This window comes from Pituophis catenifer, unplaced genomic scaffold, assembly GCF_029215685.1.
Source record: "Pituophis catenifer annectens isolate HBS135680 unplaced genomic scaffold, rPitCat1.0.hap2 SCAF_9, whole genome shotgun sequence".
NCBI classification, from domain to species: Eukaryota; Metazoa; Chordata; class Lepidosauria; order Squamata; family Colubridae; genus Pituophis; species Pituophis catenifer.
In genome coordinates, this window is record NW_027256889.1 from 24,526,338 (window position 1) to 24,552,192 (window position 25,855).

The following is a 25,855-nucleotide window of genomic DNA, read 5'->3' on the forward strand; positions in this document are numbered from 1 at the left end:
TGTTTGAGCTCATGCTGTCAACCTTTGGCTCGATTGTGTGGCTTATTGTGTGGCTTATCTGAAGTTTCTGCCTGACCCGGTCTTTCTGAATGGATTACCAAATCTGCATTTCTATAAACTGGCCTCCTCAGTTTCTCCTTGGGGCAGGGAAACTGGGACTGGTTTCTGCCTCCCTTAAGGTTCCCCCCCATCCAATTCTATCCTGCCTTTTTAATATTCCCCAAAATATTTCATTCTTCTAGGAGGGGGGGAAGGGGCTTTCCACAGCTTCTGACAAGGAAGACAATGGAGAAAGCTGGATTCACTTAATGACCATCTATTTGTTTAACAGCTGCAGTGATCCACTTAACAACTAAGGCAATGCCTAGGTAAATGGAAAAGGGGTGGGGAAAGAGAAAAAGAGTTACCATAAAAGTGTACATGAATGATAAAACAGATGTAATTATTAAACAAAAGGAATTTGAAATGAAGATATATGTAAATAGAAAATTGGGGCTGCTCGAATACCATTCTAGATTAAATTGAAAATGGATACAACAAAGGAGTGGGAAAGAAGAAAGGAATAGAGAGAAAAGGGGGGGGAGAAAAGAGGAAAGGAGAGGGAGGGATAGAAGAGAGGGAGGAGGAAGAAAAGGAGAGAGGAATAGAAAGGGAGGAAGAAGAGGAGTGGGGGAACGGGAGGGGAAGTAGAAGGAGAGGAGAGAAGGAACGAAGAAAGTAGAAAGGGACAGAAGAAGAAAGAGTAGGGACAAAGAGGAAAGGTGGTGGTAAAACAAAGAAGAGGAAATGGTAAAAGAGCAGCCCCAAACAAATAAAAATGAAAGTTAAAGGATAAGATGAATGATCAATGATTAATGATGGATAAGAGACTATACACTTAAATATGTTTATGAGAAATAAAAATTAAAAAAAATGCAACCCCCTCCCCAACTATGGTAAAAAAAAAAAAAAGGTTATAAAATGGATCATGCTTCACTAAACCACCTCAATTTTGATTCCAATTTTGGTTCCAAGTCGAAAACTACTGAATTCCATTCCTGGAGTTACTGTATGGCAGTATGTTTTCTGGTTTGCTGAGTTGAGTTGAGCTGAGTAGAGTATAATTTTTTTATTGGCCAAGTGTGATTGGCGAGCGAAGGAGATCAGGTGTGCAGCTGCTCCTTCCCAGCCCAGGCTTTTGGGGGAGCCTCTGGATAGGATACCCAGCAGCAACACAGTTTTAGTTTTAGTTTAGTTTTTAGTTTTATTTGATTTATATGCCGCTCTACTCCCGAAGGACTCAGGGCGGTGAACAGCCACAAGATAAAACACATAAATACAAAATTTAAAAGCAAAATAAAACCGAATTAAACAATTTGGCCGAAGACAGATTTAAAACACCCCACTAATTAAAAACAAATTAAAATTTGCATTTTAAAAAGGGAAAAAAGGGAAAAATTAGGCCAGGCCCGCCTGATGGAATAAAAATTCTGCCTACACAGTTGGCAGAATTCAACTACAGCAGGGGTCTTCAAACTTGGCAGCTTTTAAGACTTGTGGACTTCAACTCCCAGAATTCTCCAGCCAGCTATGCTCTGAACTACAATACTGCATCTGCGGATCCGAGTCCGCCCAAACTACACTTCCCACAATTCAGTGGGGGGGAACCAACTCCCTTTTGCACAGGTGCAAGAAAAAAAAAGATCTCGCCCTTTGGTGAATTCTCGCGGTAACCTACACTTCCGAGAGAATGGAGACGCAAACGAAGTTGGAACGTTGCGCCTGCGCACCAGCTGAAAGTCACGAACAGAGGGAAGGGGGCGGGGTTTGCCGTTCTCCTCAGTCTCGGCCCCGCCGCCATCTTGTTTCACCGCCACTTCGCGCTCGCTCCGTTCCCTCACATCCCCGCCCCCTCCCGCTCGTTTCGGTGGGAAGCGCCCGAGCTACGGCTAAACCACTGGCATTGGCCGCTGCAGCCGAAGCGCAACGGGAGCCACGGACTCGGAGCTGGACGGTGAGTTAAAAGTAGGGCGAAGGAAGCTCCTCGGTGGAGTGGCGGTTGGACTTATCTTTCCCTTCCCCCTTCGCCGCCATTCACCCTGCCCGTCCTTCTGATTGGCTGGAACGGCCCCCCGCTGTCCTTCCTGATTGGCCGCCGGCGGGGTAGACGAATGGGCGGAACTGTCGCTAGGCCATTGGGTAAAGATTGCGGGCGGACCGTGGAGAAAACAGCCTGCAACGGAAAGAGCCTTTTTCCCCCCCCGCCCCTCTATCCCAAGCCCCGAGGCGGACATCGGAAAAGGCGGGGCTTGTGACCATGGATAACTTTCCATAGAGGAGAGCAGGGAGACAGGCAGGGCTCAGTCGGAGGCGGGGCTTAAGTGAAAGGAACCTGAATTGGGTTCTAAACAGCTGAGAAAAGTCAGGATTCTGGCTGGTCTCACAGGCTGCCCCGAGCCGTTCATCTTGTGCTTGTGTGGGTATTGCATGAGCCCCTAGTGCTGTGCTTCATTCAGTGAACCATGATTCATTTAATCATGGTAACCTAAATTGAACTAAAGGGCCGCCATCAGTGAGCTGTCGGATAGAATTACTTGGTCTGTTGTGTGGATGTTTGGGTGGTTTAGGGGTGGGGAATTTGTGGTGGGTGGGTGGAGGTGTGTTTGGGGATTGTTATGTGTGTTGGACCTGGTCTTTGGGTGTATACACGTATAATAACAAAGTTCTTATTATCTTTATTCATTAAACATGAAACTCAGCCAACTGAACATTCAAAAATGCATCACAAATACCATTGACTTGTGCTAATGGTTGATACGAGTTGCTGCCAGCGTCCTAGGTATCAACCAAGTACCACCTTCTTCTTCCTCTTCCTCCTCCTCCTCCTTCTTCTTCATCATTAAATATGAAACTCAGTCAACTGAACATTCAAAAATGCATCACAGATACCATTGACTGGTGCTAATGGTTGATATGGGATTATTATTCTTATTCTTTTATTCATTAAAAATGAAACTGAGTCAACTGGACATTCAAAAATGCATCACAAATACCATTGGCTGGTGCTAATGGTTGATACGGGTTGCTGCCAGCGTCCTAGCTATCAACCAAGTACCTTCTTAAGATGTCCGATGTTTTATTTATTTATTTATTTATTAAATTTTTATACCGCCCCCTCTCCCGAAGGACTCGGGGCGGTGAACAGCCAAAATTAAAAACACACAATACAAATATTAAAATACATTAAAACAGAATTAGATTATCTTAGGCTTCTCCAATTTAAAACCCCGTTACCCATAAAATTCACCAATTAAAAATTTTTCAACCCAGCCCGGCTTGCTGAAATAAAAACGTCTTCAGGGCCCGGCGGAAGGTCCGGAGATCCGGGATTAGTCGTATCCCTGGGGGCAGCTCATTCCAGAGGGCGGGTGCCCCCACAGAGAAGGCTCTTCCCCGGGGGGTCGCCAGCCGACATTGCCTGACAGACGGCACCCTGAGGAGACCCTCTCTGTGGGAGCGTGTTGGCCGGTGGGAGGTTATCGGAGGCAGAAGGTGGTCTCGTAAATAACTGGTTCCAAGTAGCACAGTTTTTTGCAGTTCCGCTGGTGTTATTGCAGGAAACTGCAATTTGCTGATGTATGTTATAAAATTCTTGGACATGGTACCAAGTGCCCCGATGACAATGGGTATCACTGTTACATATTTCATCCATAGCCATGTAGTTTTGATGGCCAGGTCGTGATATTTCATGATTTTTTCCAGTTCTTTTTCTTTGACTCTGGTGTCTCCTGGTACCGCGATGTCAATAAATTGTACATTTCGGTTTTTGGCAACTGTGATTTTTGGCATGATGTGTTCCATGTGATGATCTATCTGTATTCGAAAGTCCCACAAGATCTTCACTTTCTCATTTTCTATAACTTTTTCCACTTTTTATATTATTATTATTATTATTATTATTATTATTATTATTATTATTATTATTATTATCCTCACTACCTGTTGTACTCTTAAAGAAGGAGGCAAAGTGTGGGTTTCATCTCTTGGAATAATTGCATGGCTCTCAGGAAGAACTGGTGGTGTTGATCAAAACTCGTACGGACCACTGGCTCTTGACAGCCTCCATTTCTCCTACTTCCTATGGCTATAATTGGGATTAGAAGAAGGGTATATAGAATGCAAAAAAAAGAAAAAATATGTAAATGTCTGTGGTTTAGTTGCTCCAGTTTCTGTGGTTACATTCTGATTATTGAAGTAGTTTATATCATGTTTTTTTCCTGTCAGAAAAGCAATGATTATTTTAGAAAATAGTGCCAATTGTAACTGGCAATTATTGTAGAACCATGAATTCTACCTTAAAGAATTGCGCCTCCAAGGAATTAAAATTATAAAATCTGAAGCCCCAAAGTTTGTCCTTTTCCTGCTGAGTTAATTATGATGTTTGTTGAAATTGATTGGTTTTGTTGTCTTGTTCTGAACTGTTTACCTTGATTATGTGTTATTATCTGTTCACTTCCATTGTTGTCTCAGTTGTCGCTTGTTTAAATTATTGTCTAAATGACAACTATTTAGCAAACCTATATAGAAGAAAAGTGTCATTTAAACAATATCCAAACCTGCTTCCTAATGGAAAGTTGCTTTCTATTTTTGGATTTGTTGCATATCTAGTAGGATACAATGTCCAAAAGATGCTGTTTCTTACAAGAAAGAAGACAACTTTTCTTAATGGATTTCCGTTGAACATCATAGGAAAAGCCAAGTCATAAGCGAGAAAAACAGTTTAGTGTAGTTATTACAGTGCTGGTCTAGAAACTATGAGACCATGAGTTTTAGTTGTCCTTTAGACAGGAAAGTCAGTTTTTAAAAGTTAGGTTTTGAGCCAGTCACACGCACTGAGTACTGTTGTGGGGAAAATAAGAGACAAGTATTAATTAGCTGCCTTGAGTTATACAAAATAAAGGTGAGATGTGAATCTAAAAATAAAAGTCTTTAACAGAAAAAATAAGCAATTTGAATTGGATTCAGAAACAAATTTGAATTTGCTTCATATATGACCTTAAGTGTGTGTCAGCTAACTTTGCAGAAGTTACATTTTAGCTCGATTCTAGCTTTTAAACACTTTTAAATATATAATTTATGTATCTACCAAGGCCACTTTTGAATAGCTATCCTAAAACAGAATTGGGTAATGCTCTGATTTCTTAACTCCCTTTGGTCTTAGCATACTGTAAAGCAGCAGCCCCCAATTGTTCGGTTCTGTGGAGAGGTGGATGGGGCTTCTCTTATTTGCACAGCCCGGTTTCTGGCATCTAGTTATCAGTTCAAGAATTTCATAACTCTAAGTCAAGAGTTTCTATTCTGTGCTGAAGAAAATAATGCTTCTAATTGATAATGCACATAGTTCAGTTTGTTGGGAACTTTCAAGGTGTTCCAAAATTCTTCTGCATCCATTTGTCTTGGAGAGTGATACGCTCCCACCTTCACTTCATCAGGTGCATAGAATGGCTTGACAGATGTGGGATTTAATTTCATTTGGGGGAGGTGACGGAGAGAAGAATGGAGGGAAAGACATGGCAGTTACATAGATGCATCTCATGAGAGCTTATGCTTAATTTTTTTTATTAAATGTTTATTGAAATTTACTGGCCGCCCAACTCCAGTGGACTCTGGGCAGCATACAAAACTAGTGAAAACAGAAACAGCTAATAATATTGACTCATGCAGCCCAGACTAAAATAATCTAAGCAAAAACAATAAAAAAAATGGGCCATTGATCAAATATCAACTCTGCCTGGCAGCGAGTTCAGCTCATGTAGTAGTGGTGACACATAACTTCCTCTTTGCCCTTTCTTCTTAATACAGCTGTATACTAATTACAATTAAACCTATACAAGATTTATTTCCAATTAAACATACATTGAGTTGTATTCTAATTCAAAAGCCTTTTTTTTTTTTACCCTTCTGTGCTTTCATGTTTATGTGAGTATGTCTTCTCCAGGTAGGTTCCTTCCTTTTAGTCCCCCCACCTTCATTTCATTCCTGCCTCTCTTTCCATAAGCACGTCTCCTGATCTCTTCCAGTTCTCCATTCCTCTTCTTTAGAGGTAAGGTTATATCTTGGCTGTAGACCAGATTGCTTGCTTGATACCCATCTTTTGTTTTGCATCAAAACAGATCAATTTATTGGGATGGAGAAAACTGTAGTGTCTTCTGACACTGCAGCATCTTTTTATTTATTTATTTATTTATTTATTTATTTATTTATTTATTTATTTATTTATTATATTTCTATACCGCCTTTCTCCCGTAGGACTCAAGGCGGTGTACAGTCAAGAAAAATATAGACACACAAACATCATAAAATTGCTAATTAAAATTATTACTTAGTTTGGTCAATTAAATAAAACCCAGAATTAGATAACATAAAAAAAAAAAGTCATTTGAGGCATTTATGTATCCAGCAGGCTTTGTGTACATGGAGAGCTTTATTTTTATACTGTGGTCCAGAGCAATAATGAGTTTTGCCCATAATTTTAAAGCAGGGTTTCTGACTCATCAATTTTTAAAATAGGTGGACTTCAACTCCCAGAATTCTCCAGCTAGCATACCACAGCTTTCTGGGAAATTCTGTGAGCTGAATTCCACCTATCTTAAAGCTGCCAAGGTTTAAACCAAACCTTAGCCTGGTCATATCACTTTCAGAGTTCATTCTGTTTTCCCTGTGACCATTATCAGAATACAATCTCGCAAAGTGTTATGAGCCTGAAATACATATAAACATTACAATTATGTATTGAAGTCAGCACCATGGTTATCTGAATAAGCTACCGAATAAGCTGTGATGGGCTACAGTAATATTTTCAAAAGGATTTTTTTCTGTTAATGATAGTGTTTTACATCAGTAATTTTTGCAAGTTTTTAAAAATCTAGTTCACTTAAAAATATATATTATGTAGGCAATTGTTCAGTATATCTTCACTTATTCCATTGTTCACTGAGAATTAGTGCTGAATTGGACTGTTTATTGAAATATTACTACTTTCCAAATCTTTGGCTGTTGTAGGTCAAACTCATTTTAACTTTTTTCTTTTCTCTCTTCTATTGGAGAATTTAAAATGTTCTTTACATAAAATATAATTGATCACTTAATATCTGAAGACTTTAAAAGTAGGAGGTGCAAAGCTCATTTTAAAAGCTTGAGCAATTTCAAGAGAAAACATATGTCGGAACGTGATTAAGCTAAGTGCTGATTCTGGCACAAGCAAAGGACCAGAAAATATATATGTGGGTATATGCATAATTTTGCATTTATTTATTTAGTCATGTTTATGTAGTGTATATTGGAGGTGGAGAGCCCTTGAGAGCTGTATGCAATGAAATTTCATTTTAATGTATATTGATTAGTGTACATTCAAAGTGACAATACAGTTATTCTAAGTCTAAAAGTGGGACTAGATAATGGCAGATCAGGTAGACCTGTTTGCCTGGAAAAGTGGGGATGCTGTAACATCAGGAAGACAAGGAATGCATTTGTACAATCTGCATCGGTCAGTTTGGCATGAGCCATGAGTAAGTGACTTATCTTCTAATGCTAGATGATTGAAGTCTCTCATAGCTACTGTCAGGGCTATGTAACAGCACCCCAACCTTTTTTACAGTAGCTGATATGCTGTCACTTCTCTTTAAATAATTATCAAACACACATACACACAACTGAGCCAAATCATGTTGAAGTCACCATGGAGTGCTGGAGAAAGTCTTGAATTTTCCAGACCTCTTCCAAGTCTGCGACACACATAGTTCTGTTTGTATTGTGTCTTTGTATTGTTTATTTCCACAATAAACTTTTGATCCAAAGGTGGGGAAAAATGATCTTTCTCCTGACTTGAAATGATTTGAGTTTTAGAAAATGTCTTATAGAAATGTGGTCAACTGATAATATGACAAGAGAGTCTCTTCAGCTACTTATCGTATTTGGAAGCGTTGCTTGGACTAGATCAGGGCTGTCGTCATGGTGATGTCATGTGACGTATCACGGCTTTTCCCCCCTTCGCTAAACCGGGCATGGGCATGGCCAGAGCATAACGCATCCGGCCTGCAGGCCGCGAGTTTGACAGCCCTGGACTAGATGTAAACCCTCCAGCAAATCAGTATTTTTCAAACCTGGCAACTTACAGATGTGTGGATTTCAACTCCTAGAATTCCCCAGCAACCACCAGAGCTGGCTGGGGAATTCTGGGAATTGAAGTCCACACATCTGAAGTTGCCAAGTTTGAGAAATGCTGAAAGAATTAGATTCCCCCTCCCCCTAACTATTCACAGAAATGAAAATATAAGATATTCATCATCACCACCCACTTTTGTGAACTGCTTTCTTATATATTCACAGTTCTTCTTCCTTGAAGCCTGGGATTCTCTGTTTCCTAGTAACCTTTTGCTATTGAAATGCAGGAAAGTAGTTTTGCTCTCCTTGTGTGCATCTTGGACTGCCTCTCCGTTCCTAGTTATGGCCCTTTTCCATAATTTAAGATGACATTTGTTTGCTGCCCTTTTTATGAACATTACAGCTGCCTTTTCAATCTTCTGTTTAGGTTTAGTTATGATTTAGCTGACTTCTAAACTACAAAATACTTTGAGGAGCTGCATAGTACCATTTCTTCACTAACTTAGAACTTTATTTTTAAGAGGAATCTAATAGATATAGTGATTTAAATTTAGAACAGCCTCCCTGACCTCTTGCTGATCTGGGATATTCAAGAGTTGTAGTTCAACACTTCTGGAGTTCCAAAGTTAGAAAACTTGATGTAGAGACTGTACCAATGCAGTTGCTACATTATACCAACTGATATATTAAGGATACCTTTTTTTTAAAAAAATGCAAATGCAGTTGAAAACAAAGATTAATATAAATCGCCTGAGTTTTTTGATGTGTTCCCCCCTCTCACCCCGTCTTGGTTTTAAATTACAGCCTTGGGGATTCTACCTAAAATATGTATAATCTCAGGGCATTTTGTGTATGAAATGTATGCATTATGTTTATTTATTTATTTTTATTTTCTGAATGGTTTGAATAACTTTGCAAGTTTGAGGTTAGCCCCCAAGCAAGGAATTCTGCATTTCACAATACATTTTTTTTTTAAAAAAATCCTTTTTTTGTAAAGGAAAAGCCTAAGTTTCGATCAACACTCAAGAGTGCTCGGGAAGAACTTTGAAAGGAAACCTTAAGGCCACCTCTGGGGATGTTGCCAAGACCTCTTTGCTGTGCCTTCCCTCTTATCCTTTCCGTTTCTCTCCACTGGTCCTGCCCCTTTCCCCCTCTTCTTTCATTCCAACGGCCAGCCCAACCCATCCCTCATTTTAACACAGCCTCGCCACCAGAAACACAACTGCCCTGTTTGCCATTTAAGCAACACAGATGCGGTTGAGAAAGAGAGTTGCCCTCATCCAAGAAATCGGCTGGGTTGGTAAACTGCTGAGCCAGGATGAGAGCTTATGGAGGGGGGGGATCCCAGGAGCGCCTAAGGACCACTTTAAAAGAGGGGGGGGGGGAGAGAGAAGAGAAACTGAGCATTTGCACACATCCCCCCCCCCCGCCTGAATTCCCCATTATTGGTGATGGCGAAACCGAGGCTCTAAAAATAAAACCTTGGGGATTCCTGCCTCGTTTTTTTCTGGCTCACGATTTTAAAGCACTATTTCTGAAGGCACTTATAAAGAGCCAAGCTGCCTTTTTCAACGGACAGCCCCCGGATCCCACCGCAATGCCCCTTAAACCCTTCAAAAAATGGAACCTTAATCAGTTTTTAAGAAAGAAACTCCCCCCCAAAAATCTCCTTCCCCCCAAAAAAAAACCCCTCCAGGGTCAGCCACGCCAAAGATCGTCTAGTCCAGGGGTCTCCAACCTTGGCAACTTTAAGACTTGTGGACTTCAACTCCCAGAATTCCTCAGCCAGCAAAGCTGGCTGAGGAATTCTGGGAGTTGAAGTCCACAAGTCTTAAAGTTGCCAAGGTTGGAGACCCCTGATTCAATAGACTCCATTTCATCTGCTTTTCCCCTTTGCACCTCCTCCCCCCCTCCCCGCCCGCTCGCCTGCCCGCCTCGCTTTGCTCCATTGTGACCCTGGAGCGCCTCCACTTCACGGAGATCCGCCTTTTACATAAGTTGCTCCTGGCTTGAAGTCTCCGCGTCTGACCCCTGTTCTGCCTTCTCAAGGTAACTTGCAAAGCAGGAAGTGTACAAAGGAGGGTTTAAAGTGACGAGCGGAGCAGCCAATCCGCTTGCGGGGCACTCCTCGAGGAAGGCGCTTAGCCAACGAGGGGCCGGCCGAGGGGAGGTTCGGTATCGGGTAGCAAGCTAGATTGAATGCCTTTCACCGTTAAAGTGGAAGGAGGCTGCACCGTGTCTCATTGGAGTCCCTGGGAGTTTTGCACTGAGGCAGGGGTCAGCTGAAAGACAAAGAAAAATGGCGAATAGTTTGGGAGGGCAGCTGCTCAGTTTTGCACCACAGTGGACACTCCAGAGAGCTTGGCCTGCATCTCCTGCTGCCTTTGTTTCCTCTTTGCTCCACGTCTCTCTTCCCCTCTTCTTTTTGTGTGTGGAGAAGGACTAGAAATGGCTAAATTAGCTCTGTCAGAGGAGGCATGATTAGCTGCCTGTAAAATTAACGCTATCCCTGGTAAGTTAGTTTTTTTTTTTTGTGCATTGCTTTTGTTTTGCTTTCCTAATGTAGCAATCCTCGGAGTGGTCCTGAAATCCCAAAGTGCAGATAAGTTGAAACTGTCTCAGAAAATGGCCCCTTGCTTGGCAAGCTTAAGGGAGCACCTATCTTACCTTGCTATCCTTGGCTTAAGCCCAGCCTGTCTCTCTTTCTCTTTCTCTCTCCCATTTTAATAGCTGTGAAAATGAAGACATTTTTGGTCAGAGATGCATAGGTTTTTGTTTTTGCATAAAATCAGGGTCAAAAAAGCTGGAACTCTTCTCCCATCCACTTTCCAGTAATTTGTCTTTTTTGAAATGCACAGAAGCTTTTGTGGAAGGCTAAAAAAAATGTAAGCAGAGTGTTCTTCAGCTTCCCTTTTGATTTTAGGAAAGATGACATTGGCAACAAGCTTGGGAGGGGGTCGAGGTGTCAATATAAAGTATTTGGACTGATATATTTGCATATCTGAATTAAATGCCACCTATTTGTAACAGTACTTGTATGTTGACATCTGTTTCATCTGTCATTCCTTTTTCCTCCTTGTCTCCACCCACATCCCAATATTATGTACCTTGACTGATGGGGCTGCAGGATTGAAAGGGTTCTTTCTTAAAATGACATGTTTTAAGCAGCATGAGTCATAACAATTTGTTACCTATCAATTCATAAAGCTAATTTCCCAGTATGGTCTTTGGACCTTTGTTACATTATGTTGGGTTTGGAAAGTAGAAAGGAAAGGAGCTCATCTGTTCCCTTAGTTTCATCCTAGATCTACTTTAAGTAAAAAGGAAACCTAGCAAACAGTTGAAGAAAAGTTTGTGTGGGATAGCTGAAAACTTGCTTCTCTTCTAACTTGCTGTGTCTTTTTATAAGTATAAGAATACTTTGGGTTGTTTTAAAGTCAGTGATGAAGGTCACTGGAATGTTCCTGATATTGAGATATCTCATCCTTTAATGGATTAAGGTGAATAAGTGTACTCTGGAATGCTTCTATAGCAAAGGGCTTACCTGTTTGTCTTAAGTAAAGAGTTACACCTGAGTTCTTTACATTTTTTCCCTTCCCTTTCATCTGAGTGGAATAGCGTTGCAGTAAAAGTTGCTGAAGCAAGGCCTGCCTGTGCAAGCAAGAGTGACCTTGAAGCACAGCTTCTCTGGGTTTTAACTGTTGAAGGACGAAGTTTGTTTATGCTGTTTGGAGCTGGTGAAAGGAATCAGTTGGAAGGAAGAAACGGTGGGTTACTAGTACCTGAGAAAGTCACTATGAATAACATGAGCATCTGAAACTAAAGCCATTTTAATGAAGAGCTTTGAACTACTTATTCCCTTATGTCTTCTCTGCCCCACTATTATCCTTATTCTCAAAGTTTTCAAGAGGGTGGAGTATTTTAACTCTTCAGTAATTCAGAAATATGACACATTTATGCCTTTCTCTCATCCATAACCTTCATTTACTGGCCTTAAGCAACATTTTGAAAGTTCAGATAGGTTATCTGTTCTTTTTCCTTAAAAGATGTCATGTGTGATGGTTTAATAATGCAAAATCTTTTCTGTACTTATTAAGCACCATCACAATTTAGGAACTCCTCCTGGGAATAAATTTCACCAAATTTACTACCAAATAAAGGTTTCAGTTAAGAATCAGGAGTCTACACATCATAGTCCTTCAGAAGTGGCCTTAGACACTCACCTGGCTTGCTGAAGGGAGGAGGAAGCAGGTCCATCTTCTTTCCTCCATCTGTTCTGCTTTGTGTCAGACTGCTAGTCACTTCCACTTTTTTCCTTTGCATTTTCAGGAAATAACTCTATTGTTGGAAGCAATCTTACAAACAAATGCTGCACTTCTAATAGCATCTTTCAATAAACTACCATGAGAGTTCTAACAGTATGTTCAGTTTCCCATTTGCCATTGAAGTTTTGGAAAACAAAGTTACCCATTGTTGTTCATAATATAAAAAATGTAGTGCATAGCCAGCTGAAGCTTTCCATGTGCATCTTTGGACTAATGGGAACTGCAGTCATTGTTATTTCACTATGTATTACATGTTTCCTCTTGGATTTTACATCTCATGTAGTTTGATTACACCTAGAAGCTTATTTTTTTTCTTTTGCAAGTAGTAGTTTCAGCTTTGATAGGATTCATACAATCTCGTTGTTACCCAAAAGGTATACTTTTCCTCATGTAAGCAGGTAAACCACCAGATTTATTAGAAAATATATTAACGTTATGTAGAGACAAAATACTTAATGTACACTAATGTATGATCCCTACTTTAGCAACCATAGTACTTGGCTTCATAAATTGTGCTAATGTAATGTGTGCAAACCATCATGCCCTAGTGCAATATGTGATAGTGCCCACAGTTTATAAGGCCTGGTTGCTTCCATCCCTTTATTCCAGTTTAAAAATTGCTTACTTTTTTTTTTTTTTTTGCTTTAATTTATATGTCGCCCTTCTCCGGAGACTCAGGGCGGCTTACAATGCGTTTAAGCAATAGCCTTCATACTTTTGTATATATTTATACAAAGTCAGCTTATTGCCCCCACAATCTGGGTTCTCATTTTACCTACCTTTGAAAGGATGGAAGGCTGAGTCAACCTTGAGCCTGGTGAGATTTGAACTTGCAGTAATTGCAAGTAGCAGATGTTAATAACAGTGCTTTAGTCCACTGTACTACAGGCTCTTTATTTTACTTTACTTTATTTTCTCTTATGCTATTTCTAAGCATCTATCCCCATTTCTGTCAAATAGCTTGGTTCCATTAGCAACTTTTAGATATTTTATTATGGGTGTTATTACTAATGGCAAACAAGCTGGCTTGCAATACAATTTTGCTGAATTATTTTTTTGTCCCTCACTCCAGCAACAATTTTTGATAACCACAGAGGCCCTAACTATGTCTTCCATTTTTCCAAACAAAGATCCATGATTTTTGCTTTCATTTTTTTTATCTGTTCAGCATTCTGAATAACATTTGCATGCATGCTCGTGTGTTGATACATTTGCATAGGCCTTGTGTAAACAGTATGTACATTTTGGGTTGTTTTCATATATTACGGTTGTGCCTGTTGAATTGCTTTCATTTGGTTCCCTCAATTAATAGCTAACTTAAATGCTGTGGTTTGTTAACCATGGTTATGATTTAGTATAATCTGTGAACACAACCATGATATTGGTTTGACATAATTATGTTAAGCTCTTTTTTTTCTTGGCATTTTGATACATGATCCTTCAGCTACCACTTTTTTTAGAAAATTGTGGTTAATGGATTAGTGTTTTGTAAATCAGCTGCTTGTAATTTGTTTTAATAAACATAAGTAAAGCCATGGTTTAGTGTACTGTGTAAAACCAGTGACTGTTCTTCAGAATCTCAGATTCTTTCCCTCCATCTTAAATATTTTTTTTATCTTTTTATGGGACATTTATTTTACAAATAAATAAACACTGAAGATGGCTAGCTCATATTTATGATCTGGAAATGAAAGCAGACTATTGCATACTATATAATATATAACATAAGGATCAGAATATACAAATCTACCAATGTCCCAAAGGTGCTTTTTTCAAGAGGCAACTGGACTTTCTGGTTTTTCTTTGAAGACATTTCACTTCTCATCCAAGAAGCTTCTTCAGCTCTGACTGGATGTTGGGGAATGGAAGGATTTATACTCCTTGCAGACAGCTGGTCATTTGCATTCTTTTAGTGGGTCATTAAGGTCACCTGAAGGTTTATCTGTGTCATCAGGGTCACATGAGTGGTGCAAATTGGTGTGGAGCCTTCTTGGAACTATTGAAAAGATAACCATGACCTGGATGACTGAGAATCTCCATAGACAAATCTACCAGTGCTTTGAGTTTTTCTTATCCTCTTATTTGAGCAAGATTTTAACCAAACATATTTGCAAATTTAGGTATTATGAGTCAAATTGTTAATATATAACACCTGGGGTGGTTAAAAAAAAGATTTGTCCCACACATATATGTATGGAACTGTATGTTCTCTTAAGCCATTGTTTAGTATAATGTGTGAATCCAGGTATAGTTGTTTGAATAACACAATTTATGCCATAAGACATATAAACTTTTCTATAGTAGCTTAGTTAACCCTGAATGAAACAAACCTTGGCTTTTAAATTGGTTTATACTAATAAAATAAAATACATATTTTCCACTATCTTTAGACAATATGGCTTATTAGATAACAATACAAATAATGATTAACAAGATATTAAAAGCTGAGAAAATCCACATTTGTTGAGGGTGGTGCTTGGAGTATGTCCAATGCCACAGTTGTTGCAAAAACCCAAACTTTTAAGCAGAAAAAATGAATTCTTTCCGATGTTCCTTAAAGTTCTGAGGAACCCACAATTGTTTGTCTTTAAATGGGTAAAAAGTGCTCCTTGTTGGTTCAGATTTTTCATGTGCTTTTTTGTAGCTTCTCATAAACTAATCTGCTTTTTGAATGTGACTTAAAAATCATTATTTATGAACTCGATCTATCACTTTGCTGTTTGTATGTACAATGAGATCTTATGCACCGGAGACAATTCCTTGTATGTCCAATCACACTTGGCCAATAAAGAATAAGAATAAGTGATGATGTTGCATTATATAGTTCTTGATAGAGAACAAGGATGGTGTTACAAAATGTGGCTTCCTAATAGTTCTGTGAACTGTCTCCTCTTTGACTGGCATACAGTAAAAAAAGGTACGGTATCTTATATTACAACTGCATTATTTGTAAGCCACCTAGAGTCACTTTTGGTGAGATAGACAGCTATATAAATTTGCTCGATAAATAAGGAAAGAGCTTAAGGATGGTAAGGAAATTTATACTATTTCCAAGGTTTGCCCTTGGAAATAGTATAAATTAACTGCCTAGTTAATAACTCAAGAATGTGATGAAGGCAAAATAGCATTTTATAGCCATGATCTTATTTCACAAGCTTGCTGTGTTTTGTATATCCACTAAATTATTTTGTGCAGAAGTGTGTGAGAAAGAGAAAGGGCAAAAAAGTTTTTTTAAAATATATTGTGCTGGACATCTTCCTGTTCCAAAGTTCACTGCAACATTCTCTCTTTTACCTGCATGTAGAATTATGATACCCTGGCAATGCATTTTCATGGCATTCAATTTGGGAAGGTAGATATGAAGAGTCTTTATTCTCTTTTCAGTCAAAATCTTATGAAATTATGTTTATAAAGTGTAGAAGAAATGGAGATAGTGATAGATTTTATCTTCCTGGGCTCCAAGATCACCGCAGATGGGGACTGCAGCCAAGAAATTAAAAGACGCTTGCTCCTGGGGAGGAAAGCTATAGCAAATCTAGACAGCATACTAAAAAGCAGAGACATCACCCTGCCAACAAAAGTACACATAGTCAAGGCTATGGTTTTCCCAGTTGCAATGTACGGCTGTGAGAGTTAGACCATAAGCTGAGTTGGACCATAAGCTGAGCGCCAAAGAATGGAGGCCTTTGAACTCTGGTGCTGGAGAAGACTTCTGTGGGTCCCTTGGGCTGCAAGGCGATCCAACCGGTCAGTCCTAGAGGAGATCAACCCTGACTGACTGCTCTTTAGAAGGCCAGATCCTGAAGAGGAAACTCAAATACTTTGGCTACTTAATGAGAAGGAAGGACTCACTGGAGAAGAGCCTAATGCTGGGAAAGATTGAGGGCAAAAGAAGAAAAGGACGACAGAGAACGAGGTGGCTGGATGGAGTCACTGAAGCAGTTGGCTTGAGTTTAAATGGTCTCTGGGGGATGGTAGAGGACAGGAAGGCCTGGAGAAACGTCCAGAGGGTCGCGATGGGTCGGACACGACTTCACAACTAACAACATAAAATGCCCTTCTCACTCCCAGGATCCTTCACAATTATAATTTAGACTATGGGAAAAATTAGAACATTCCCCTATCTGTGTTTCCCAAAAGACTGGCAATGTTTCATAATGGATCATTGTTTGTTTCCTTGTGTTACTTATAAAAACAACAAAAGTGGGATTAAAAAATGTCAGAGTCTTCACAATAGACTCTGAAAAAGTGTGATCTGTGTTACACTATCTCTGTCTTCTTGTCCTTGACTTACAACAGTTTGTTTAGTGACCATTCAAATTACAATGCAATAAAAAATGTGACATGGCCATTTTTCACAGTTACAACCTTTGCAGGATCCCTATGATCATATCAAAATTCAAATGCTTGGCAACTGGTTCATATTTATGACCGTTGCTATGTCCCAAGTTCATGTGATCACCTTTTGCAACCTTCTGACAAGCAAAGCCAGATTCAGTTAACAACTGGGTTACTAACTTAACAACTGCAGTGATTCAACAACTGTGTCAAGAAAGGTGGTAAAATGGGGCAAAATTCACTTAACAAATGTCTCACTTAACAACAGACATTTTGGGCTCAATTGTGGTAAGGCGAGGACTACCTGTAATGACTCTGAAGTACAGTGGTAACATTTACTTCTTTTTCTGCACTGATTCTGCACTTGGAAAGTGCCTTGCTCACCAAGGAAAACTTGTAAAGTAGGAAAATCTAATGTAACATAGTGACAGCTTTAACAAAACCAGTCAAAGTAAATGTTTAACTTTTAAAGTATCATTTTTAAATATGCCCTTGAACTGCTTGGTTTAAAGGCAAGCACAATAATTGATGGAAATAGCAATGCCAATATGTCTTACTCCTCTCTTAATACATTACTTTTTAAAACTAGCAAGTGAAGCATTTTCCAAATGGCTGGCGATTGAGGTGGGCCATGAAGGAAAGGTCATTTCTTCTTTGGCATGCAGCTGACCACTTTTCTTCTGGAACATGGTTGCTTGCTGGTCCTGTCTGGTGTACAGCTTTATTGTTTAGTCGTACCCTGAAAAAACTTTGTAGTGGGAAAGTGTTATGTAGTGCTCTGATATTAAATTTTCTGCAGCAGCGAGTTATGCAGTGTAAAGTTCTGTTTAATTTTGTGTGATATGATATAAATCCATTGTGCTCATTCTGCCTTAATTAAAATACATAGATTGTGAACACTTAATGAGAATAAGCTGGCAAAAAAGAGACTTTCTCATGAGCCACAGATGTATTTATTCAATATTGTTTAATAATTCTGATACTGAGCTGAAAACAGGAAAATGATAATTCTTGTCAAATGCTGGAAGGTACTTACCCATCATATATTTTACCACAAACATATGTGGGTAGGGTTTGACAGAGATAATGTAAATCAACAATGGGTATTATTTCAGCTAAAAACGTAGTTAAGGTTTTGAGATTAAGAATAGATGTACTGAGAATAAAGTTGATTTGTAGACCTCACAGGTACCCACATTCTTGAACTGCTTCATTAATAGGTTGTGCCTATCAGAGCTTATTCTGGCTCTTGTTCCTAACATAGATTCTTCCCAAGCAGGTTCTCCAGCTTCTCTATGCAACCATGAGAACTGAGATAATTTAATCTTCTTGTTGCCCAGAAACAAAGTTTTTGTGGAGGAAAGGATCTGATTATATTAGTAAAGTGACAGATAAGGTTGTGGATGATCTTTCAATGACAGGTATTCCTCATTTAGCAACTGCTTCATAAACGATTCACAATGAATGATGCTAATGAAAAAATAATGACCAGTCCTTGGATTCACATCCTTTGTAGGTCTGTAAAGCAAAGGAAAGGTGAAGTAAGCATAGTCATGGTTTCAGTTAGTAGCGTTGCCAATCCCAGTTGTGGGTAGTAAACGAGGACTAAGCCATATGTCTATGTCAATAGCCAGTCTTGTGCCATAGTGTGGATATAAACTTTTGTTAAAGTGAAGAGGTGTATGACCAGATTTACAAGCACATAAATATATTTCCTTAGACATGAAAACCAGCTGGGTAACTTTGAACCAGTCACTCTCTCTCAACCCAACCCACCTCACAAGATTGTTGCTGTGGGGAAAATAGGAGACATGAGTATTAGGTATGTTTGCCAATTTGAGTTTTATATATATAAAAATGATGGGATAAAAAAATATCTAATAGTAATTTACTGGTAGTTTGTTAACAACCCTCAGGTAACCAATTGTAGTGCTTCTCTGGATGAAGAATTCTTGTCCCTTTCTCAGGTTTTTTATAAGGAAAAAAAAACCCTGATATGGATTGTTTTTATGGTTATGATGTGCAACACTGGCATTGATGTTAGTTTCTTCAACAATGTTTGTTGACATCCTCTTTTATAGGATCACATGCCATGTAATTGATTAACAGCAGTTAATAATTCTGTATTTCTATTTCTTAATGAATAGTGGTTTAAAAAGGGAAGATGACATTAGAATGATGGAATGGAATAAACCTTGAAGAAAACCAATCCTTGGGATTTATGTATATTCAGACATTATTTTGAATTATTCCTCATCCCTCCTTTTTTTCCTTTTATCAATTGGAGAATTAATGACAGAAGCTGATCTAAGAAAAGCAGACATAAAATAACATTTTGGAAATAACTTCTGCTGAAAATATATAGCCTTCTGTTTCAATATTGTTTTGGAAGATATTTTATTTTGCTTTATTTCTATACCTCCCAAAACAGTTTACAAGATCAATTGGGGAGTGTTAAAGTCATCCCAAACCAACAGAGGTCAGGTAATTATAGTTATTCCATGAATGCCTGAGTGAACAGAAATTTCAATTGTTTGATGAAAGAAGGTATTAGGGAGTAGTCTAGCTTCCGTTTGGAGAAGATATTCCATAATCGGATGGTTTTTCCAGAACGCTGCGTATACACTCCAGCATTGGGAAAATCCTCTTATCTGACAGCAACTGAGAGAACTTTTTTTCACTTATCTTCCACTCTGTGCTCTCTCCACGCCCCCTTTTGCACCCGAATCCCCAGTCTTTCTCTCAGTTGCTGACACACTGGGAGGATTTTCTCTGTGCTCTGAGTGTTGCGTTAGGCCTTTTTGGTTATTTTTGATTAGCCCCCTTTTTTTATTTTTTACTTCTCCTTTTTTTCGGTTGAGTTAGTTTCTTTGCTTTCTGGAGTCAATCAGCTGATTGCCGGTTTCGTGCCCAGGGAACTGGGTCGTGCCGGCTTTAGCACACCTGCGCTTGCTGCTGCCGGCTTCTGACCCTGCGGGGCGGAGCCGGTAAAGTATTGCTATCGCCGGGGAGATCGGGGCTGGGCGGATTGATCCCCGACTCCCGTGTGGAACAGCGAGCCGGAACGGAGGTATTGCAAGTGCGGCTACCGGCTCGCTGTGTTTCGTGGCGTAATTCTCCAGCGGCCGTCCCGTCAGGCTTCTGCGGGCGGCGCTGTGACTGGCGGCATTTCTCTAAGGCCTCGAGGATACAGCCGTAAGTGATCGCTGGGGAGGGTGTGGCGTGGCTGTCGGGGCTCGCTACCCTCCCGTCATACCTAAGCCGCCCGATTTCCAGCCCTGATTGGCGTCCGCGTGTGAGCGGCGCCAAGGGGAAAGCGCTCCGCCATCCTTCTAAGCTCGGGCGGGCCGTCATTTTACAACTACGCCACCAACTTGTGGCCGCCATTTTGAAGCATTAGGGCGGCCGCCATTTTGAAATCTCCTCGTGGCAGCGCGGACCCTAATTAGAGGGCCGCAGCCTTACTCCGAGGGCTGGCTGGCTGAGCCTCTGTCCCGTGCTGGGCAGTGACTCGGAGAAGAGAAAAGAGGGGGGGGGAGCGTGGCCAGTTTATCGCTCACCCCTTGGTTGGCAGCCTCTAGTGCACGGCTTTCCCTCTACCTGGGCAGAGACAGGGGTGCCCTTGTGATTAGCGTGGCAGGAGTGCCAGCTCTGCTCGTTGGGGCATAGTGCATTGCCCAGGGCAGTAACCAGAATATTAATTCATCTGTCTTTAATCAATTAAGCAATCACTCAATTAATTATTCTCAAGCGGATATCTATTAATTACGCAATCAAAGCAGCCAGTCATTCAATCAACCAATTAATCAATCAAACAAGCATTCATCCAATCAATTAATCAATTAATCAAGTAAACTGATTTTTGTCAATCAATCAATCATTATTTATTATTACAACTTCATCTGTCAATCAACTGTTTAATAATTCTATTCTGCTTGGGGCATTCTCACCATGGCGGACTGCTCGTTCTCCTCAGACAGTGATCAGGAGGTCAGTCCTGTCAGATCTAAGTCCCGCAAGAAACAATCGGGCAAACGCTCTGCGTCTGGCGGTCACACGTCCCGCCACTCTAAGACCTCCTCGGCCGCCGATAAGGATGCTCTCAGGCGTCATAAGGCTTTGGAGAAACGATGCGAGAAGGCCAAGCAGGCGTCAGCTTCTTTAGCCCGTGATGATGCGGGATCCGCCCAACAGTCTGTTCCTGTTCCTGACCTTTCGGAGCGGAGAGCGGTCCAATCCGGTTCCTTGGCTTGGCAGAAGGGCGTGTCCCAGTCGATGCCTGATGTTTCCTCAGCGGGGTTGGAGGCCTTTCCGCCCCCTCGACGCCAACCTTCGGCCACTTTCACACCTACAGCAGCGGGACTCCGTGAGGTGGACAATCCTCCGCCTCCGTCTCAGTTCGACTTCCAGACGATGTTATCAACAGCATTGGCCTCTATTATGGCGGCCGGAGCGCAGACAGCGGCCCGGACATCGGCGGCGGGGACTTCAAGCACGTTGGCCTCTTCAAGCTCTCGCAGGGCTCGATCCCCCTCGCCTCGTGAGTCTGTTTCGTCTGAGGACTCGTGCCATGACGAGGAGGGCCCCGACGACCTCGAATTCTCTGAGGATGAAGGTCTGGTACCTGACACTCCAGCCTTCACGGGCTTGTTTCGTCCCTCACTATTTAAGTCCCTCCTTCACAAGGCTCGTTTGACTACTAATTTGGGTTCGGTGGGAGCACAACCACCGACAACCCCGTCTGAGACCGGTCCTCATGATGCCCTGTTTAAGCAAGTCAAGCAGGAGAAGGACTTTATTCCGTGTCCCCAACTGTTCGCGGATGTTCTGCAAGCGCCTTGGGCCCAACCAGGGTCGTCCACTGCTCCAAGCAATTTAGATAAGAAACTGTTCTGTGCGGCGCCCGAACTTGAAGCCATGTTGGATGTGCCCACAGTGGATGCGCCGGTGGCGTCTCTCACTTCGCATTCGATGGTCTCATCTGATCCGCTGGAGGGGCTCAAGTCGGAGGACAGGCGCACTGAATTGGCCTTTCGTAGGTCTCATCAAGCCGTGGCCTGGACTGTTAGAACTGCCACGGCTACTTCATTCTTCAATAGGGCCTCCTTGATCTGGTTGCGCCAACTTCAGGAACGGCTCCCTCCAGAGGATACCCGCTTACGCCACGATATTAACAAGATTATTGCAGCCACAGAGTATTCGGCGGATGCCTCGTTGAACTCTGTCAAGTTTGCATCGTGGGCGTTAGCGACTTCTGTCACATCGCGACGCCTTTTCTGGCTACGGCCGTGGAAAGCTGATGTGAAAACCAAGTGGAAGTTGGCGGCGGCCCCGTATAAAGCCCCGAACCTGTTTGGTACGGCATTGGAGCCGATTCTCGTGGAGGACAAAGACAAACGCAAAATTATGCCCTCGTCCTTTCGCAGACAAGACAGGCGTTACACCCCTTACACGCAACGTCAGCCATTTCGTTCCTACTCGGGGCAGGGAGGCCCCTCGACTTACCGGCAGTCGTTCCAGACTCCAGAACGCTTCTCTGACAGACAGCGTTTCAGAGAGCGTGGCAGGTCACAGTCCTCCTCCAAGCGCCCCTATCGTGGGTCCACTTCTAGGCCCTTCAGACGGGGCAAATGACTCACCGACTCCAGGGCCAGTGGGAGGACGTCTCCGGGCATTTCGTCATCGGTGGGCCCGGTCCACTCCGGACGAGTGGGTGCGTCGCACTATTTCGGAGGGCCTCGCTATCGAATTCACGGATCGGCCCCCACGACGGTTCATCCGGTGCCCAGTTCCATTGTCCACAGACTCTCGCAGCCTCATGGTGAAAGAGATAGCACACCTGCTGGAGATCCATGCGATAGAACCAGTTCCGTTGGACCAGCAGGGGACCGGCTTCTATTCGATACTGTTTTTGGTTCCCAAAAGTTCGGGAGGGGTCAGAGGCATTCTCAACCTCAAGGAGTTGAACCGGGCGGTACGTTACCGTCGTTTCAAGATGCATTCTCTTCGGTCCATTCTGACTTCTATTCGCCAAGGGGACCTGATGCAGTCGGTGGATTTGCGAGAGGCTTACCTGCATGTTCCAGTGCTTCCTTCGCATCGACAGTTTCTGCGATTCGAGTATGCGGGCAGGCATTACCAGTACTGTGCGATGCCGTTCGGTCTTTCCTCGGCTCCCAGGACTTTCACCAAGCTGGTGGCGGTAGTGGCCGCGTCTCTCAGTACCGTTCCGGTGAGGGTGTTATGTTACCTGGACGACATTCTAATCCTGTCCTCGTCCAGGGCACAAGCGGCGCAAGACAGGGTCAGGGTGCTTTCGGCATTCCGAGAGCACGGATTCTCCATCAACTTGGACAAGAGCCAGCTCGTCCCCACGACCGCAATTCTACACCTCGGGACCCTGATAGACTCCGAGAAGGGTCAAGTTTTCCTGTCTTCAGAGCGGGCGAAAAACATCAAATCGCTTGTGGGCCAAGTACTGACCCGGAGGAAGGCTCCTCTATTGACCCTGTCACGTTTGTTGGGGAAGATGGTCTCGTGTTTCCGCATTGTTCCGTGGGCACGCAGACATTCTCGTCCGCTGCAATGGCTTCTTCTTCCGTTCCAGAGAACAGGCAGTTCCAACTCCACAAGGACAGTGTTCGTGCCTCCGCGAGTCAGACTGTCACTGAGTTGGTGGAAGTCGTCAGCCATCCTGCAAGGTTGCAGTTTCCTGGAACTAGACCGGGTCGTGATTACCACCGATGCCAGTCTCCATGGCTGGGGAGCTCACCTGGGGGCCCAGGTGGGCCAAGGACAATGGTCTCCAGAGGAACGTGCACAGAGCATCAACCTATTGGAACTTCGAGCCATTCGCCTCGCCCTTCTGCATTTCCGGACGCTGGTTTGGGGTCGTCATGTCCTGATCCTCACGGACAATACGTCTGCCAAAGCGCACATAAACCGGGAAGGGGGGACGAAGTCACAGACGTTGATGCTCGAGTCGACACGTCTGTTCAACTGGGCGGAGAGGAATCTGGAGTCCATCCTCGCAGACCACATTTCCGGGAAAGCCAACACACGAGCGGATTGGCTCAGCAGGGAAGTGATAGACCAGGCCGAATGGCAGCTACTTCCCAGTCTATTTCAGGAGATTTGTCTTCGCTTCGGACGGCCTCTGGTGGACCTGTTCGCCAGTCCGACCAACGCCCAGCTTTCCCGGTTCATCACTCGGTATCCGACTCCTGCGGCAGAAGACACAAACGCTCTGCGGTGTCGTTGGCCAGCGGGTCTACTGTATGCCTTCCCGCCCGTCACACTGATTCAGCAGGTGGTTCGCAAGATGATAGCGGAGAAGGCGGAGATGTTACTGGTAGCTCCACATTGGCCCCGCAGACCGTGGTTCGCGGATCTGGTGGAGTTTTCGGTGACGGACCCGTGGGTGATTCCTCCACATCGGATCGTGCTGCGTCAGGGGGCCATTCGTCATCCCGAGCCCCAGTGGCTGCAGTTGGCCGTCTGGCATTTGAGCGCGTCATCTTGAAGAAAGGTCGTTTGCCGGATACGGTGATTGGTACGATTCAGTCGGCCCGTCGACCATCCACGACGAGGATCTACGAAGCCTCGTGGAGAGCCTTTTGCCGTTGGTGTGCGACTGCTCATGTGGACCCTACATCTGCAACGGTTCAGGATGTTCTCATTTTTCTACAGGCGGGTTTGGAACGGGGTTTGTCTCCTGCAACTCTCAGGCGCCAGGTTGCGGCCCTGGCCACTGTGTTATCCTGTCCACCGTATACTTCCTTAGCTCATCACCCGTGGGTGAAGGGATTCCTTCATGGAGCTACGAACCTGAGACCGCCTACAGTTCATCGTTATCCCTCTTGGGATTTGTCTTTAGTTTTGCAGGCTCTCACTTTGTCTCCGTTTGAGCCGCTGGGTTCCACTTCACTTAAGTTTCTGTCGTTCAAAGTTGCTTTTCTCCTGGCGGTCATATCGGCTAGACGCATTTCTGAGCTTGCTGCTTTATCCGTCAGGAAAGACTTGTGCATTTTTCATGCTAATACTGTGGTCCTGCGGATGGATCCTGCGTTCTTGCCCAAAGTTAATTCGTGGTTTCACCGGGCGCAGGAATTGGTGCTTCCGGATTTCTGTCCGTCGCCAAGACATCATCGAGAGGTTCTTTGGCACACTCTGGATGTGCGCAGGGCGTTGAGACGTTATATGCGTAGAACGGCCGAGTTTCGGAAGACGGAAGCCCTGTTTGTTTCGTTCCATCCTGCATCCATGGGTCAGAAAGTGTCGTCGACCACTATTGGTCGTTGGATTAAGGCCTGTATTGCTGCTGCTTATGAGAATCAGCGTCGTCCTGTTCCTGGGAACATTTTGCCTCATTCTACGCGGAATGCGGCTACTTCAGCAGCCTGGGCTACCCAGGCTTCTGTGTTGGACATCTGTAGGGCGGCTACTTGGACTTCTTTGTCGCCTTTCATAAGACATTACCGGATTGATGCCTATGCTTCGGCTGAGGCGTCTTTTGGGCGACGAGTTTTGCAGGCAGTGGTGTCTGGGTCTTCTGAGTTGGATAGTGTTTTGCCCGGCCCTGAAAGTTAGGCTTGGGTATGTCCCAATGCTGGAGTGTAGTAGCAGCGTTCTGGAAAATGGACATTGACTTACCTGAATGTCCTTTTTCGGAACGCTGCGTATACACTCCATTTCCCTCCCTTTTCTTTGGTTGTTTGCTTGTGGTGGTTTTGTGTTAATAAAGTTTGTTGTAGTTCACCTGTGGTGTCTTCGTTCAAGACTGGGGATTCGGGTGCAAAAGGGGGCGTGGAGAGAGCACAGAGTGGAAGATAAGTGAAAAAAAGTTCTCTCAGTTGCTGTCAGATAAGAGGATTTTCCCAATGCTGGAGTGTATACGCAGCGTTCCGAAAAAGGACATTCAGGTAAGTCAATGTCCATTTTACTTAGAAGGTCCACAATACAACACAACTATAGAACAGTGGATTTCAGCCTGGAAAGTAAGCTTTCTGTATATGTTGTGCCAGTCTATCTGATGCTCTTCTTACATTTAA

The 25,855-nt window shown here is 42.8% G+C and overlaps 1 protein-coding gene across 3 annotated transcripts in view; it reads left to right on the forward strand.

Annotated features, from left to right (window-relative positions):
* The first annotated feature begins 1,837 nt into the window (after positions 1-1,837).
* NFYC (nuclear transcription factor Y subunit gamma) overlaps positions 1,838-25,855 on the forward strand; it is a 57,796-nt gene continuing 33,778 nt past the window's right edge. The window contains exon 1 of one of the 3 annotated variants that reach the window (XM_070949332.1): positions 1,838-1,993. Coding sequence is in view for 1 of the 3 variants with exons in the window: in XM_070949330.1 (XP_070805431.1) it covers positions 11,864-11,909 (46 nt within the window). In the remaining 2 variants the exon portion in view is untranslated. Of the gene's footprint in view, positions 1,994-10,365; positions 10,655-11,761; positions 11,910-25,855 lie in introns of those variants that run through there. The other 2 variants (XM_070949331.1, XM_070949330.1) reach the window with 2 other exon arrangements.